A 13,434-nucleotide genomic window follows, 5' to 3' on the forward strand; every position below is an offset into this window, starting at 1 on the left:
TCACGCCTCGAGTGCGCGAAAATTGCAGACGACTGGCAGATGTGTACGAAGGATCCTGGGGACGTTACGGTACTTTACATAGTGATTTCGATACTCGTGATTGTCAGACCCTCTGCAGTTTTGACTCGTGGTGTGCTGCTGCCACCCAGCGACAGGAGCAGAAACTACTTGTGTATACTAACCTATGTAATTCCATATATCTGTCTCCTATCAACATTTGCTCCGTTACTTTTTTACTCAAAATTGAAAGGAAATTGCTGTTTCTGGTGTTTTCCACAGATGGCCATGTGGTAGTGCTAACGCAAAGTATCTTGTCCCTCATCGTTTATTGCCATGAGTTATTAATTACAATTAAGGTTTAAAAAACCTACGGGTGAAAGCAAGATGTGCATCCCATATTTAAGGTATTGACTATCCTTAAAAATAGAAACGTAAAAGCACAGGCCCGGATTTATCATTGGATTGCATTGCCCTTGCGTCATGCTGGGTGACGCAAGGGCGACGCAGTCCTTAAGTCAGATTTAAGAAGTTGCGCAAGGCCACCTTGTGTGGCCCTGTATTGCTTGGTAAATGTGGAATAATGCAAAGCAGGGCAAGCCGCTTCCGCTTCCTTGTGTTACTCTGCGCAGGGAAGGTGTTACGTGGGTAGAGAGTAGGTGTTCCCACACATTCACCCATGTATTTTGGCACAATCCCATATTTACCAAGACAGGTAAACCTGGTAACAAATCAAAATGCTATGTCTTCCCAATAGAGTCGCAACATGGAGAAATCTCTTTATTTCTCCTATTGTTTTCCTCTTTCTAAGTGTGCTGCATTCTGCAGCTGACTTAGAAAGAGGAAAATGCCTCTAAGGATTGTTTTTGTGCAGGCAAGGGTCCCTTCCTGTGCAAAAACAATCATGCCTGCAATGCAGGCATCCTTAGACTATGAAGCAAGGGTGTCTGCATTGGCACTAGGCTGCACTGAACACACCATTAAAGTGACAAGGCAGGAAAGCAGGACTGCACCATATCTTGATAAATATGGCGTATTTCTGTTCTCTCCGTTTGACACAGGGCAGCTAGTTGTCTTGTTGCATTGCCCTGCATCAAATGGTGATAAATCTGGCCCACAGTTTCAAATTAGGAATTGACAGTCATCTTGCTGCACACAGAAGAAGTGGAAGGAGTTTGTGAAAATATTCTAAAAAGCTTTAGCTGCCATGCCCATCGCCTGCAATTTATTTTATCTGTGGCACTGTAATACTTGATTAATGGATGTGCTTTATGTACATTAAATAAAATATATATGAAAGCTAATGAGTGTGGCATTCAGTTTCACGACTCTAGGCAATAGAGTGGCCCGAAAAATAAAATAACCCCACTTGCACAATATCCCAAAGACACCCAGATAGCAAGCAGGCATCCAAACCTGGCACTCATTTGTTCTTTTTTGCCTTTCTTTCTTTTTTCTTTTTCTTTTTTCTATCTTTCATTCCAATTTCCGTATCTACTTGTTCAGGTATTTTTCTACATTTACAACATAACTTTCTCTGTACTTCCTTTCTTCTTTATTTCCTTCATTTTTTCCATTATACCTTCTTCCTCGTCATTCCTTTCCTCACTTTATTCAATTTTCCCTCCTCCTTTCCCCGTGCATCTTTTCTCTCTGCATAATTTGTCTTTCTCCATCTGTCTTTCTCTGATCCTTTCTTTTTCATCTTTCTTTCCTTCATCATTTGCTGTTACCCATCATTAAATCTTCTTTTTCCCCTTTCCTCCTTTATTTTCTCATCCATCATCCCTCCTTCTTTTTTCCCCTCCGTCAGTCTTTCTTTCCTTTCCTCATCCATCCTTCTCTCCATGTTTGGTTCCAGCCATCCTTCCTTCTATCCCATTCCACATCCCTCCATTTTACATGTTCCTCTCCATTCCACCCTCCTTCCCTTCTTTTTGTGCTCTCTTGATTCACACGCTAAACAAAACCATAGTTCTTCACGGCTATTCGCTTGCAATGGAATTAATTTGCTTCTATTTTTATGCCAATGTTTCCAATAAAAGAAAAATGAGCCATAAGCAACGATTTAAAGGGCGTATGTTGACCACACCTTCCCAGTGTTCCACTCCTCGCTCAAGCTACTAAACTGGAGGGTTCATGATGACTCTGTGTTTAGGGTGCGATACTGCTTCAGGTGCTAGGAAAACTTCCCTTTCTCACTATTGTTTTTAATTTTTCTCTCCAGCCCTGTCCCTCAAATTAAATGGCGTAAAGTGGATGGTGCACTCTCTTCAAAATGGACGTCCACTGAACCAACCCTGCAGATCGACAACCTGGGCTTTGAGGATGAGGGGACATACGAGTGTGAAGCCACAAATGCCAAGGGGCGTGATGCCTTCCAAGGGCGTGTCGTCGTTCAGGGTGAGAGGAGGCACTCCCTCAGAGGGTGTGTGCACAAGGAGGCTGGAAGAAAGACATTGTTAAGGTGGGGTGGGAGGGGGTGCACGCGCCGCGAGAGGGTCTGCCAGTGAGGTGCTTTCACTGCCACAGGGCACTGTCATGGCTGGGTGTGGCTAGGATAATCAGTGACGTAGCAAAGTTGCCTAATGCTTTAATGCAACCAAGGGAAATGGGCCTCTTATCATCTGGTTTGGTGGTTATAAAAAGAGATATGAGTGGAGTGGGTCCGTGAGGCCCCGAGGCCCCGGTGTCACTGCACCTACTGCACTATTAATAGCAACACCCTTGATGAAAATGTTGTTGTAAGAGCTCTGGCAAATGCACACTGCTATAGGGCATTTGAAAGTGGATACACAAGTTCTGCCACTAGGTGCTACAACAGTGTTCAAAGCCACAGGAACACAGTGGCCTCAACACTGCAGCAATGGAGAAAATGGAAAACACCAAAGGGGCACTGGCATTGGAAACCACCACCGAGGGGCTACACAGAGGTACTATCACCGTCATTCTGCCATAGAGTCACTGGACTCTTCTCTAGGCACTGCCACAAAGGCGCCACTGTTGGGTCCTTACCACAGGGGTGGAGCCTTATCACCACTGACCCCTCCTAATGGGTTCCTGGTGAGAAGGTTCTGTCTCAGGAAGACACTGTTTCAAAGAGGCTTCCATAGCTATACTGTCTAGGAACAGTGCTTGAGTTGGGGGGCTTAGGGGCGATTGCTCCTGGGGCATGTACCCTGCTGTAGGACCCACTCCCATGCAGTGCACAGTCACAAGTGCCCTGACAAGGAGGCACTGCAACAGGGGTGTTGCTATGAGGACACTGTTCTGACCATACTGCAGCTGGCTGTCAACCCTGCTTCCCATGCTTGGCGGAAATGTATGTGAGAACAAAATAGAAGGTAACTGCAAACCTCAGCTCCTGGGCCACCAGAAGAAGAATGGCCTGGTGCAATGGGGAAGATCTGGGAAATGTGGAGCATGATGTGCCAAACTTCAGTGTCACAATGCAAACCACAAAACACAACGTCCGGAATGCAGAGGTGTGCTAAGGGAATACTGCCCCCATGCTATTTTAATACAAATATTGTCCCACAGCAATTGAAACCTCTAACATTACTGTAATAACGACTCTCTAAAAAAGGGTGACTTAAATGAATGTCCTCCCAGTCATGGTAGGGTTGCTTCATAAATGGGAGGTCAGGTGACATCTCTTGCCTTTGATGACTGATCTCCATACCTCTGCCTTACCTGGCTGATATCTGTCTGTTAAATCAGTCCTGCCTGCCCTCCATCTGTGTTCCCTCATGAGTGGCCTCATCTCTATAGCTTGCCAGCTTGACCCCCATCTTTGTTCCCTCATGACTGACATCCAGATATCTTCCCCTTCATTCCGGACCATCATCCCTCCCCTCCACCACGTCAGATTTCCATCTCCACCCCTCTTGGCTGACCTTCATCTCTACCACCTCACGGCTGGCCTCATCTATCTAGCTTTTCTGCCTGATCTCCTTGTCTCTAACTCGTTGTAGACCTCCATATATCTTCCTCATCATGCTAGATATTCAACACTCAGCCTCGCCATGGCTGATCTCATCTTTCGTCTCCCTCTTCTTGGCTGACCTTCATCTCTGCCCTCTCATGGCTGACTTAGATCTCCCTGTCCCTCTTGGTAGAACGTATTATCTGAACTCTATTGCACGACCTTTGAAAGATGGCACCCATCTCGTCTTTTTATTGCTGACATCCATCGCTATGCCTACTTTAGGCTGACCTCCCTATCATGCATCTCATGGCTTATCTCCATCTCTGCCCTCTTATAACTGGTCTCCATCACTCTATACTTCACAGCTGACCTAAATATTACTTCCCCTTCATGTATGACCACATCTCACCCCTATCTTTTCTGACCTGTGTCTCTCTGACCCACTGTGGCTGACATAGTCTTTGTTTTTCCTTTCTTCTTTCAGCTTCTCCAGAGTGGCTGAAGGTTATTACAGATACAGAGGCCAATATCGGCTCCAACTTGCACTGGAGCTGTGCAGCTGCAGGCAAACCCCGACCTACTATCCGGTGGCTGAGGAATGGTCAACTTTTGAGCTCGCAGGTATCAAAACATTCAGAATTCCCTCCACATCCGGCTGCAGTTTCTGCTCCTTACACACACATGTTCTTAGTATGTGCTTTGTCCACAGGCAGGCTGTCTTATCTCTGTCAATACATACCGCAAACGTCATCTTATGCCAGATCTTTTTGTGACTTCATGTTCAGAAATCGATATCTCTCAATTTGTTCACAGAACAAATACAATGGTGGAGATGTCTATCAGGGCACCTCTGTGTTTTTCAGCTGTGAGGCAAGGGCTGGGCTGCAAGTGCTTTATGAGCTCTTTTATTGGTTTCCCATGTTGGGTAGGAGTTATAAGCAGAGTTGTGCTCCCAGGCTGGGTTTGGAGATGATGTGGTGTCTTTGAGTTGGGTGCAGAGGAGATGGGGTTTCTGTTGGTTGGCTCAGAAGAAAGGCAGTGTCACTTGGTTCAGCTTGGAGATGCTACTGTGACTTATTCATGGATTAAAATGATTTTGAAAGTGAAGCAGTGCATTTGGCTACATTTAGAGGTAATGTAGTGCTCCTTGATTGTACAACGCTGGGTCCGGAACTGAAGTAGTGTCTCTTGGTTGGGAGTGTCAGAGAGTCACTTGGTTAGGGTAGGATAATTTATTGATGATCTGATGGGCCCAGATCCCCACTGTGGGCTTTAGAATTCCCCTTTGTTGTTTTGGCATTGATTGGCAGTGTTAGAACTGGTGCAAATACCATTTGTGTCCATTTAACCACTTGTACCCTTTCAGAACTCAGCGCAAATGGCACATCCTCCATAGGTGGATGGAAGGTCTGCTGTATTTAGGTTTAAATCATTAAATTATTGGTGTGTCTGGCTCTGGCTTCTCCGCACACTGCCTTTGTCCTCCATATTGTTTTTCACAATTCACCTCTTCTAAAACCATGGATGTCAACAACACATTGCCGGTCATCATAACTTTGCCATTTGGAAAATATGTATTCACAGTTTTGTACTTCTTTGCCTTGAGAACAAGTTCAGATTATACTGTGGAGTTTTCCAGTCTCTGGTATTACATTTGAGAGACGAAGCTAGGGCGTGACAGCAAGTTAGAGAGTGAGCTAGGGCGGAAGTGGGTAAGAGTGACAGTGAGCATGACAGCCTAAACTAGGGTGTGACAGTGGGTGTAAGAGTGAGCTAGGGTGTGGTTGGGTGGGAGAGCTACTAAAGGCTTGACACTGGGCTAGAGGGAGTGACTTAGGGCGTGGCAGAGGATGAGAGAGCAAGCTGAGGTTTGAGCCTGGGTGAATAAGAGAGTTAGGGTGTGGCAGTGGGTGGGAGAGAGAGCTAGGGCATGAGTTGGTAGGGATGGTAAATGTCACAAAGGGCGGGCGTGGGCCACAGCTTTCCTAGCCAGGTAGGGACTTCTGTGCCTTATCTTTTTTAGGTTCGTAGGTGATTTGTTGTCCCTTGGTTAGTAAATCAAGCAGTGTTCCTTGCTTGGGCTGGGCTGGGAATGTATACGTGGTCTCTAGGTCGGATAGAGAAGTGATGAGTGATCCTAAGCGGGTTGCAGTTATGATGTGTCGCAGTGCCCCCAGTAGTGAGGTTCTCTTGCTCAAGGTTCGCAACCTCTAATCTTTCCCTACCAGACCGCAACATCTTTCATCTTTCCCTGTTTTCTTCTTAACGTGAACTCTCGCCTCTCCTCGCAGGAACGGGTTGATGTAAAGAACGGACAGCTTCGCTTCTCTAAGTTGACCCTGGAGGAGTCTGGGATGTATCAGTGCGTGGCAGAGAACAAACATGGAACCATTTACAGCAGCGCAGAGCTAGCAGTGCAAGGTAAGCCGGCCCTTACCGCCCCTCCCCCCCGTAGAGCCAAGCCCCTGGGCGCCGTGGACACGGGGCCTGCTTCTAGCCGGAGCACGGGAACACGTGGACACTGGCCCTGGTAGTAGCCAGAGCATTAGATACAGAGGACACCGGGCCTGCTACTAGCCAGGGCACTAGGACCAGGGGACACACGACCTGTGACAAGCCAGGGCGCTGGGACAAGGGGACACACGACCTGTGACAAGCCAGGGCGCTGGGACAAGGGGACACACGACCTGTTACAAGCCAGGGCGCTGGGACAAGGGGACACACGACCTGTTACAAGCCAGGGCGCTGGGACAAGGGGACACACGACCTGTTACAAGCCGGGGCGCTGGGACAAGTGGACACACGACCTGTGACAAGCCGGGGCACTGACACAAGTGAACACAGGGCTTGGTACAAGGCAAGCCACTGGAAACAGTGGACACGGGGCCTGCTTCTAGCCGGAGCACGGGAACACGTGGACACTGGCCCTGGTAGTAGCCAGAGCATTAGATACAGAGGACACCGGGCCTGATAGTAGCCAGAGCTTTAGAAACAGTGGACACCGGGCCTGATAGTAGCCAGAGCTTTAGAAACAGTGGACACCGGGCCTGCTACTAGCCAGGGCACTAGGACAAGACGACACATGACCTGTTACAAGCCGGGGCTCTGGGACCAGGGGACACACGACCTGTGACAAGCCGGGGCGCTGACACAAGTGGACACAGGGCTTGGTACAAGGCAAGCCACTGGAAACAGTGGACACGGGGCCTACTACTAGCCGGCGCACTGAGACAAGTGGACAGAGGCCCTCTTACAAGCCGAGGGCATCGAGACGAGGGGACACAGGTGTGTTACAAGCCGGGGCGCCGATACAAGGGCAGAGGGCCTCTTACAAGCCGAGGGCATCGAGACGAGGGGACACAGGTGTGTTACAAGCCGGGGCGCCGATACAAGGGCAGAGGGCCTGTTACAAACCGGCAAACTGAGGCAAGTCAACAGATGGCCTGGTACAAGTCAGGAGAACTGGGACCTGGGGACATAGGGCGTGGTACAAGCTGTGATAAAGAGACAAGGCCTAGTACAAGCCAGGCAGCTGAGACAAGTGGACACAAGTCCTAGTACCAGCCAGGCAGCTGAGACAAGTGGACACAAGGCCTAGTACAAGCCAGGCAGCTGAGACAAGTGGACACAAGTCCTAGTACCAGCCAGGCAGCTGAGACAAGTGGACACAAGTCCTAGTACAAGCCAGGCAGCTGAGACAAGTGGACACAAGTCCTAGTACCAGCCAGGCAGCTGAGACAAGTGGACACAAGTCCTAGTACCAGCCAGGCAGCTGAGACAAGTGGACACAAGTCCTAGTACCAGCCAGGCAGCTGAGACAAGTGGACACAAGTCCTAGTACCAGCCAGGCAGCTGAGACAAGTGGACACAAGTCCTAGTACCAGCCAGGCAGCTGAGACAAGTGGACACAAGTCCTAGTACCAGCCAGGCAGCTGAGACAAGTGGACACAAGTCCTAGTACCAGCCAGGCAGCTGAGACAAGTGGACACAAGTCCTAGTACAAGCCAGGCAGCTGAGACAAGTGGACACAAGTCCTAGTACCAGCCAGGCAGCTGAGACAAGTGGACACAAGTCCAAGTACCAGCCAGGCAGCTGAGACAAGTGGACACAAGTCCAAGTACCAGCCAGGCATCTGAGACAAGTGGACACAAGTCCTAGTACCAGCCAGGCAGCTGAGACAAGTGGACACAAGTCCTAGTACAAGCCAGGCAGCTGAGACAAGTGGACACAAGTCCTAGTACCAGCCAGGCAGCTGAGACAAGTGGACACAAGTCCTAGTACAAGCCAGGCAGCTGAGACAAGTGGACACAAGGCCTAGTACAAGCCAGGCTGCAGAGACAAGTGGACACAAGTCCTAGTACCAGCCAGGCAGCAGAGACAAGTGGACACAAGTCCTAGTACCAGCCAGGCAGCTGAGACAAGTGGACACAAGGCCTAGTACCAGCCAGGCAGCTGAGACAAGTGGACACAAGGTGTGTTACGAGCCGAGGGCACTGACTCTAGTGGAAAGAGAGTCTGATACAGTCCGAGGCATTGAGACAAGTGGGCAGAGGGCATGTTACATGCTGGGGCAACGAGACAAGGGGACATAGGGCATGACACACACTGAAGATGTAGGACCTAGTAAAAAGGAACAGGGATTGGTATTAAAGTACTATCACACAACCTGAACTCTGGTCAAGGGACACACAGGCTGGGAAAATGCTCTTTTAAAGTTGCAATAGGGTGCTTCCGGGCACAAGGATAAAAAGCATGGCCTGATAAAGAGGTACTGTAAGCCTTTTCTCAGAGCCTGTGGGTACGTGTTGCAGTAGAGCTTGACCTGTATACTGGGAAATCAGTGTATCACAAAAGGACTGGCCTCCAAAGCTTGCTTGACTCTATGGGAGTCACAGTCATAGTTTGTCTAAGGTTAGGTGATGTGAAAGATGAGATCATAGATAGTGAGGCAGGGTCTATTATTATCACACACAAAAATGTTCATTTAACGTGTTACCATAAAAATGATAAAAATGTACACCTCTGAATGAAAGTCCAGTTGAAATGAAGAAAAGACTCTCAACGTTGAAGAGAACCAACTGCATAACTTCACTGACGCGCTCTCGATTGTGATTATCACCCTGGCCTTACTCCAGTCTGTTCCCTCTAGTACTAACACATATATGTTGTACTAAGAATGGTATTCTGCGGAGTTGCCGCACCATGGTTAGCTCGATAGGTGAAGTCCTTTCTGGTATTACCTATAAGACAAGGGTGAAATACAGACCCCTTCAGCCCTAGAGGCGCAGAGTGGTCCTCATCGGTAAGAGCCCCCTCATCCAGCCCAAGGTCTCTGAATATCTTTGAGATATGGGCGTCTCGTGGGCCCCTAACTACATTCTCTAATATGGCTGGCCTATAAGTTTGTTCAGCCGCTGCTATAACCCAACAAACAAGTGTTTCAATCCCATGTTTCACTTGAAGAAATAAGTTTATTTTTGCAAAGCAGTACCTAGTACTAGGACGTGTCTGTTTTTTTACGAGAGATGGAGGGTGGACTGAGAGTAGCTCAGCGAAAGTTAGCTTATACCTGTCTCCTATTACACCCACTAAGGTTAGCCAGTATGACATCCCTCAGGGGCATTTTGGGCGGAGCTCCTCCCAGAAGCAGTTTTTCGAATTGTTCAAACATTGTCTCAAAGCTACCTTTTTATTACATGGTCTACCGACGCTCCACCCCACCCATGGTCATTTATATATTTCTGCAACGAAATCACACATCATTGTAGTAACCCTCATGGAAATCTGCTCCCAGTAACTTTATGAAATTAGCTAAACTCAGAGAATACAGTGGTAGCTATTCCTCCAGATGTACTCTTAATTGTTAATATGTTATCTTCGGATGTTTAGGAGCGACATGCTCATTGCTAGCTTGTCCCTGGGTGATGGAAAGGGTAATGCAACCGTCTGGAGCATGCATCGTCCCTTTGTAAGATAGAGTATCGTTGCATTGCACTGATATTGTGAATGCAGTGTTAGCATTTTGAAGTTTGTTACTGACTTCAAGAGGGAGCCAGAAGTAGTTGGATGAGGAGCCTGTGTCTGTGTTCTCCCAGCATGCTTTGTGCCTTCACGTTTTGTACTTCCTGCAGATTGCTAGCTGCTGGTTCGGGGCTCAGGCATAAGGACCATTACACCATCTATAGAAGCTTCGCAAGAACCTAGCATAGAAGGCTGAGTAATGATTCAGAATACTTCGGATACGGTTCCTTACGTTCGGGAGGGGGTGGCGGACAAACAGCCTGGGTTTTGAGGTATGTCAGAGTCGAGAAGAACAGGTAAACATCAAACTATAGCAGAGGAAGTTGAAACGTGACCACACCGCCTGTGATGCCACTTCCACCCTAATCCCCATCCCTGATGCCCGTGTCCACACCTCTTTTGAAACATTCCCGTTCCAGACACTGTTCACAATTTTGGTAACACTTTACCTGATCAAGAGTCTGCCATTTCGGGAGGTCCATACTTGCCAAAATTCTGTGACCAAAAAAGGGAGGGTCAAAATTACTATTTAGTATAATATATGTCAACAGAAACATCACATCCGCCCCCACAGTGGTGATATCACTGCACATGACATCAAGAGCCAGTGGTTAGCTGTCCTGGCCTGAAGTCCTGGCAAATGATTCAGTGACACATCGAGCACTGGATAGTATTGCATCCTTGCTGTACTCCCCGCACCCGTTTGCAACTGCCCTCCTTGTGTGCCCCGGGAGTCGCTTACCTGTATGCCCTTGATGCCCCCCTTCTGGTATTTCCAACCTCTAAATGCCAAATGTGGCCATAAAAGCCAATATGCCACTTCCATCTGTTCACCACATACACCTCTGTACAGTTCTGCTGCTTACTGCAGGCTACATTCACTTTTCTGAGACAAAGGCATCATTGCCATGTGTTTGCAAAACACAACACATCAGCAGGCGCAGACCAATGACAGACAGATTATATGATATCCGTGTATTTGTAAAGTACACGCTGACCCTGAAAGGGTTCTTGATGCTGAATAACAGATATAAATTGCAACCTTACTCACTGGGCCTCATTTTGTTAATCCGGGCTGAGTGGAGCTCTAGGATTCAGACCTGTGCCATTGAAGACAGTGATGCCTCACCTCAAACCTTATGTGGCATCTGACCACGCTCTGCCAGTCTAACAGGGTGAAAGGGAGAGGCTGCGAAGGAAATTTCTGAGCAGCTGTTATGGGTCCCAGCTTCCAGTGAAGTACCACCACCACTCACTATGCCTCACTATGTCTCCGGGGATCAGAGGTGGAAGGAGCCCAGGCCTGGACATTCTTAGACAGAAGGGGGCAACACTTTGCAAGCTGCCTGATACCCACACATGGAGACTGACGAATGAGGATTGAAGCATCCTCAAATGGAGGTGTAGGGAACCCTCTGACTAGGCATTTTATGCCTACAGCTTAAATTATCAGCAGCATGCTTAGAGCTCTGTGAATGGTGGGTGATCCGTCCTGCCCTACAGGTCCCATCTTAGCCGATCAGTCAGCACCACATTTGTGATTGGCTCTAAGCCCAGTCTGTCAGCATCAGCTTGGGCCAGTCTACACAGCCATTTCGTTTATATATTTTTTAAAGAGCACACATCGGATGGCATTGCACCAGAGTGGCATGGTCAGAAATCTAGAGGATCACGTTGTGAAGTTGGTAGGCCATTGAGATGTCTGAAAGGTGGAAGAGATCGCAAGTAAAAAACTCCACAGTAGACCCTGTAGCTGCCATACACGAGAATTCACATATTGCGCCGACGATAACATTTGTGATGAGTTCACACCACATCCCAACAAACACATATTGGAGAAGGCCACGCCCCATTCCAAGTGTGATGTTTGTCTCCTGAGCCCATACCCGCTTTAAATATTAAATATTCAATTCACGGGTAGTGAGTGCTGTGCATAATTGTGTTGTTTAACAGAACCTACACTGAGCCCTGCCTTTCACAAAGTTTCAGTTCATTTGGCATGCTTGAGGTGCTGAGGAAAGGCACCAGTAGGCGCCCATCACTCACCCATAATACAGTATTTCACCCTCGGAGTTTGGAGTCACATCACTTATTGTGGGGCCGCAGTCCCAAAGCCTCCTGTTTAGAATTAGAATCAATGAGTAGTGAGGGGAGCTCCCGCAGGTTTCTGATTCCTATCATCGATCTGTTTTTTTAACATCATTTTAATATTTGTTCGCTCATCTCCGTACGGGTGCAAGGCTGCCCTTTGGTGTTTCAAGTTTATCTCCAAGGAATAAAATCTTGCCATTGCTTTCTCCAAACCAAAAAAAGAGCTCTGTATCGTACCCCCTTTTGAAATTATTCATGGTCTGCCCTCTGAAGCAAGCAGTCGTTGGGACCAGCAACAATCCTAGCAGAAACCGCCCCGGGTTTGTCTTTAGGGGTTGCCTCTTTACCCTCAGGCTCTGACCAGCTTTAGTGTTTACCTTTTTCTTGTGTGTTGTATTGAGTATTATTCAAGTATTTTGCCGTACAGCCATAAGAGGGCCACTCATAATCGCTCGTTGGCAAAGTTAAACGTTACTTTTATTCCGTATCAGAAATCATCACGAAAGTTAACATTTTTCCGATTCCCTCCCAAAACCTGTGTTCCAAGCTGACAAGCACCCCTCCCACAGGGATTCACTGGAGTCGTGACTGAATCCCTGAGGAAGGAATGTTTCTCAGCAGGAAACGCACGTGTTGGTACCTAGTCGGAATAGTTAAAGAGGTGAATTTTCAAATGTGTGACACATTAACTTTTATGATTTTGATGCGGAATAATAAAATGAATTATGTTTTTGTAACAAGTGACCATAAGTTGCTCTCTGCTGGCTGTGCTGCAAAAGGCCTATGGTGGAGCTTAGGTGCCAGATTCAACAAGCATCGGCAAAGCCAATAAGTTTCACTTATGTAAAATCTATTGACTTTGTCAATGTGTTTTCCATGAGCGGTATAACTACACAGACACATGATTAGGCAGGAAACATAAATATAAGTTACAGAATGCACGCCATCGTTCTGCTTATCACTGTGAATTACATAAGCTCTCCCAAAAGGTTCACCAATCCTGCCGATTATGAAATGTTGCCCACACACTATATTGACAGCTACAAGTCCTTACAAGGGTAAACTGAGCAGGAGATGGAGCTCGAGCCAGTTTCAGAGACACAACCCGCAGAAAACAACACAATATTAGTATTTTGTAAGCTACAACATATTGTAGCGTAATGCTGCATGCAATTGCCCTGTTCCCTCTGGATTGATGCTTATCCAAAAGGAAATCAACTGACTTCAAGCGCACCTTGAAGAAGGAGGAGGGGATGGGAGAAAATAAATTGACAGAACCTGCTTCAATACTGAGCAATCTCTATGTCTGGTAAATGTTGAAGTAAAACACAAAGGTGCACCACAACCCTAGCAGGCAAAAACAAAAAAAATAGTAAAGCTGGGTCTGTCACAGACAG

The 13,434-nt window shown here is 47.5% G+C and overlaps 1 protein-coding gene across 2 annotated transcripts in view; it reads left to right on the forward strand.

Moving 5' to 3' along the window:
- The window catches only part of CNTN2 (contactin 2), a 184,647-nt gene that overhangs the window by 105,265 nt on the left and 65,948 nt on the right, over positions 1-13,434 (forward strand). For both annotated transcript variants that reach the window (XM_069238524.1, XM_069238523.1), the window contains exons 8-10: positions 2,225-2,400; positions 4,410-4,546; positions 6,217-6,346. In XM_069238524.1, the coding sequence (XP_069094625.1) occupies positions 2,225-2,400; positions 4,410-4,546; positions 6,217-6,346 (443 nt within the window). The remainder of the gene's footprint in view (positions 1-2,224; positions 2,401-4,409; positions 4,547-6,216; positions 6,347-13,434) is intronic.

Source organism: Pleurodeles waltl, chromosome 6, assembly GCF_031143425.1.
Source record: "Pleurodeles waltl isolate 20211129_DDA chromosome 6, aPleWal1.hap1.20221129, whole genome shotgun sequence".
Classification (NCBI taxonomy): Eukaryota; Metazoa; Chordata; class Amphibia; order Caudata; family Salamandridae; genus Pleurodeles; species Pleurodeles waltl.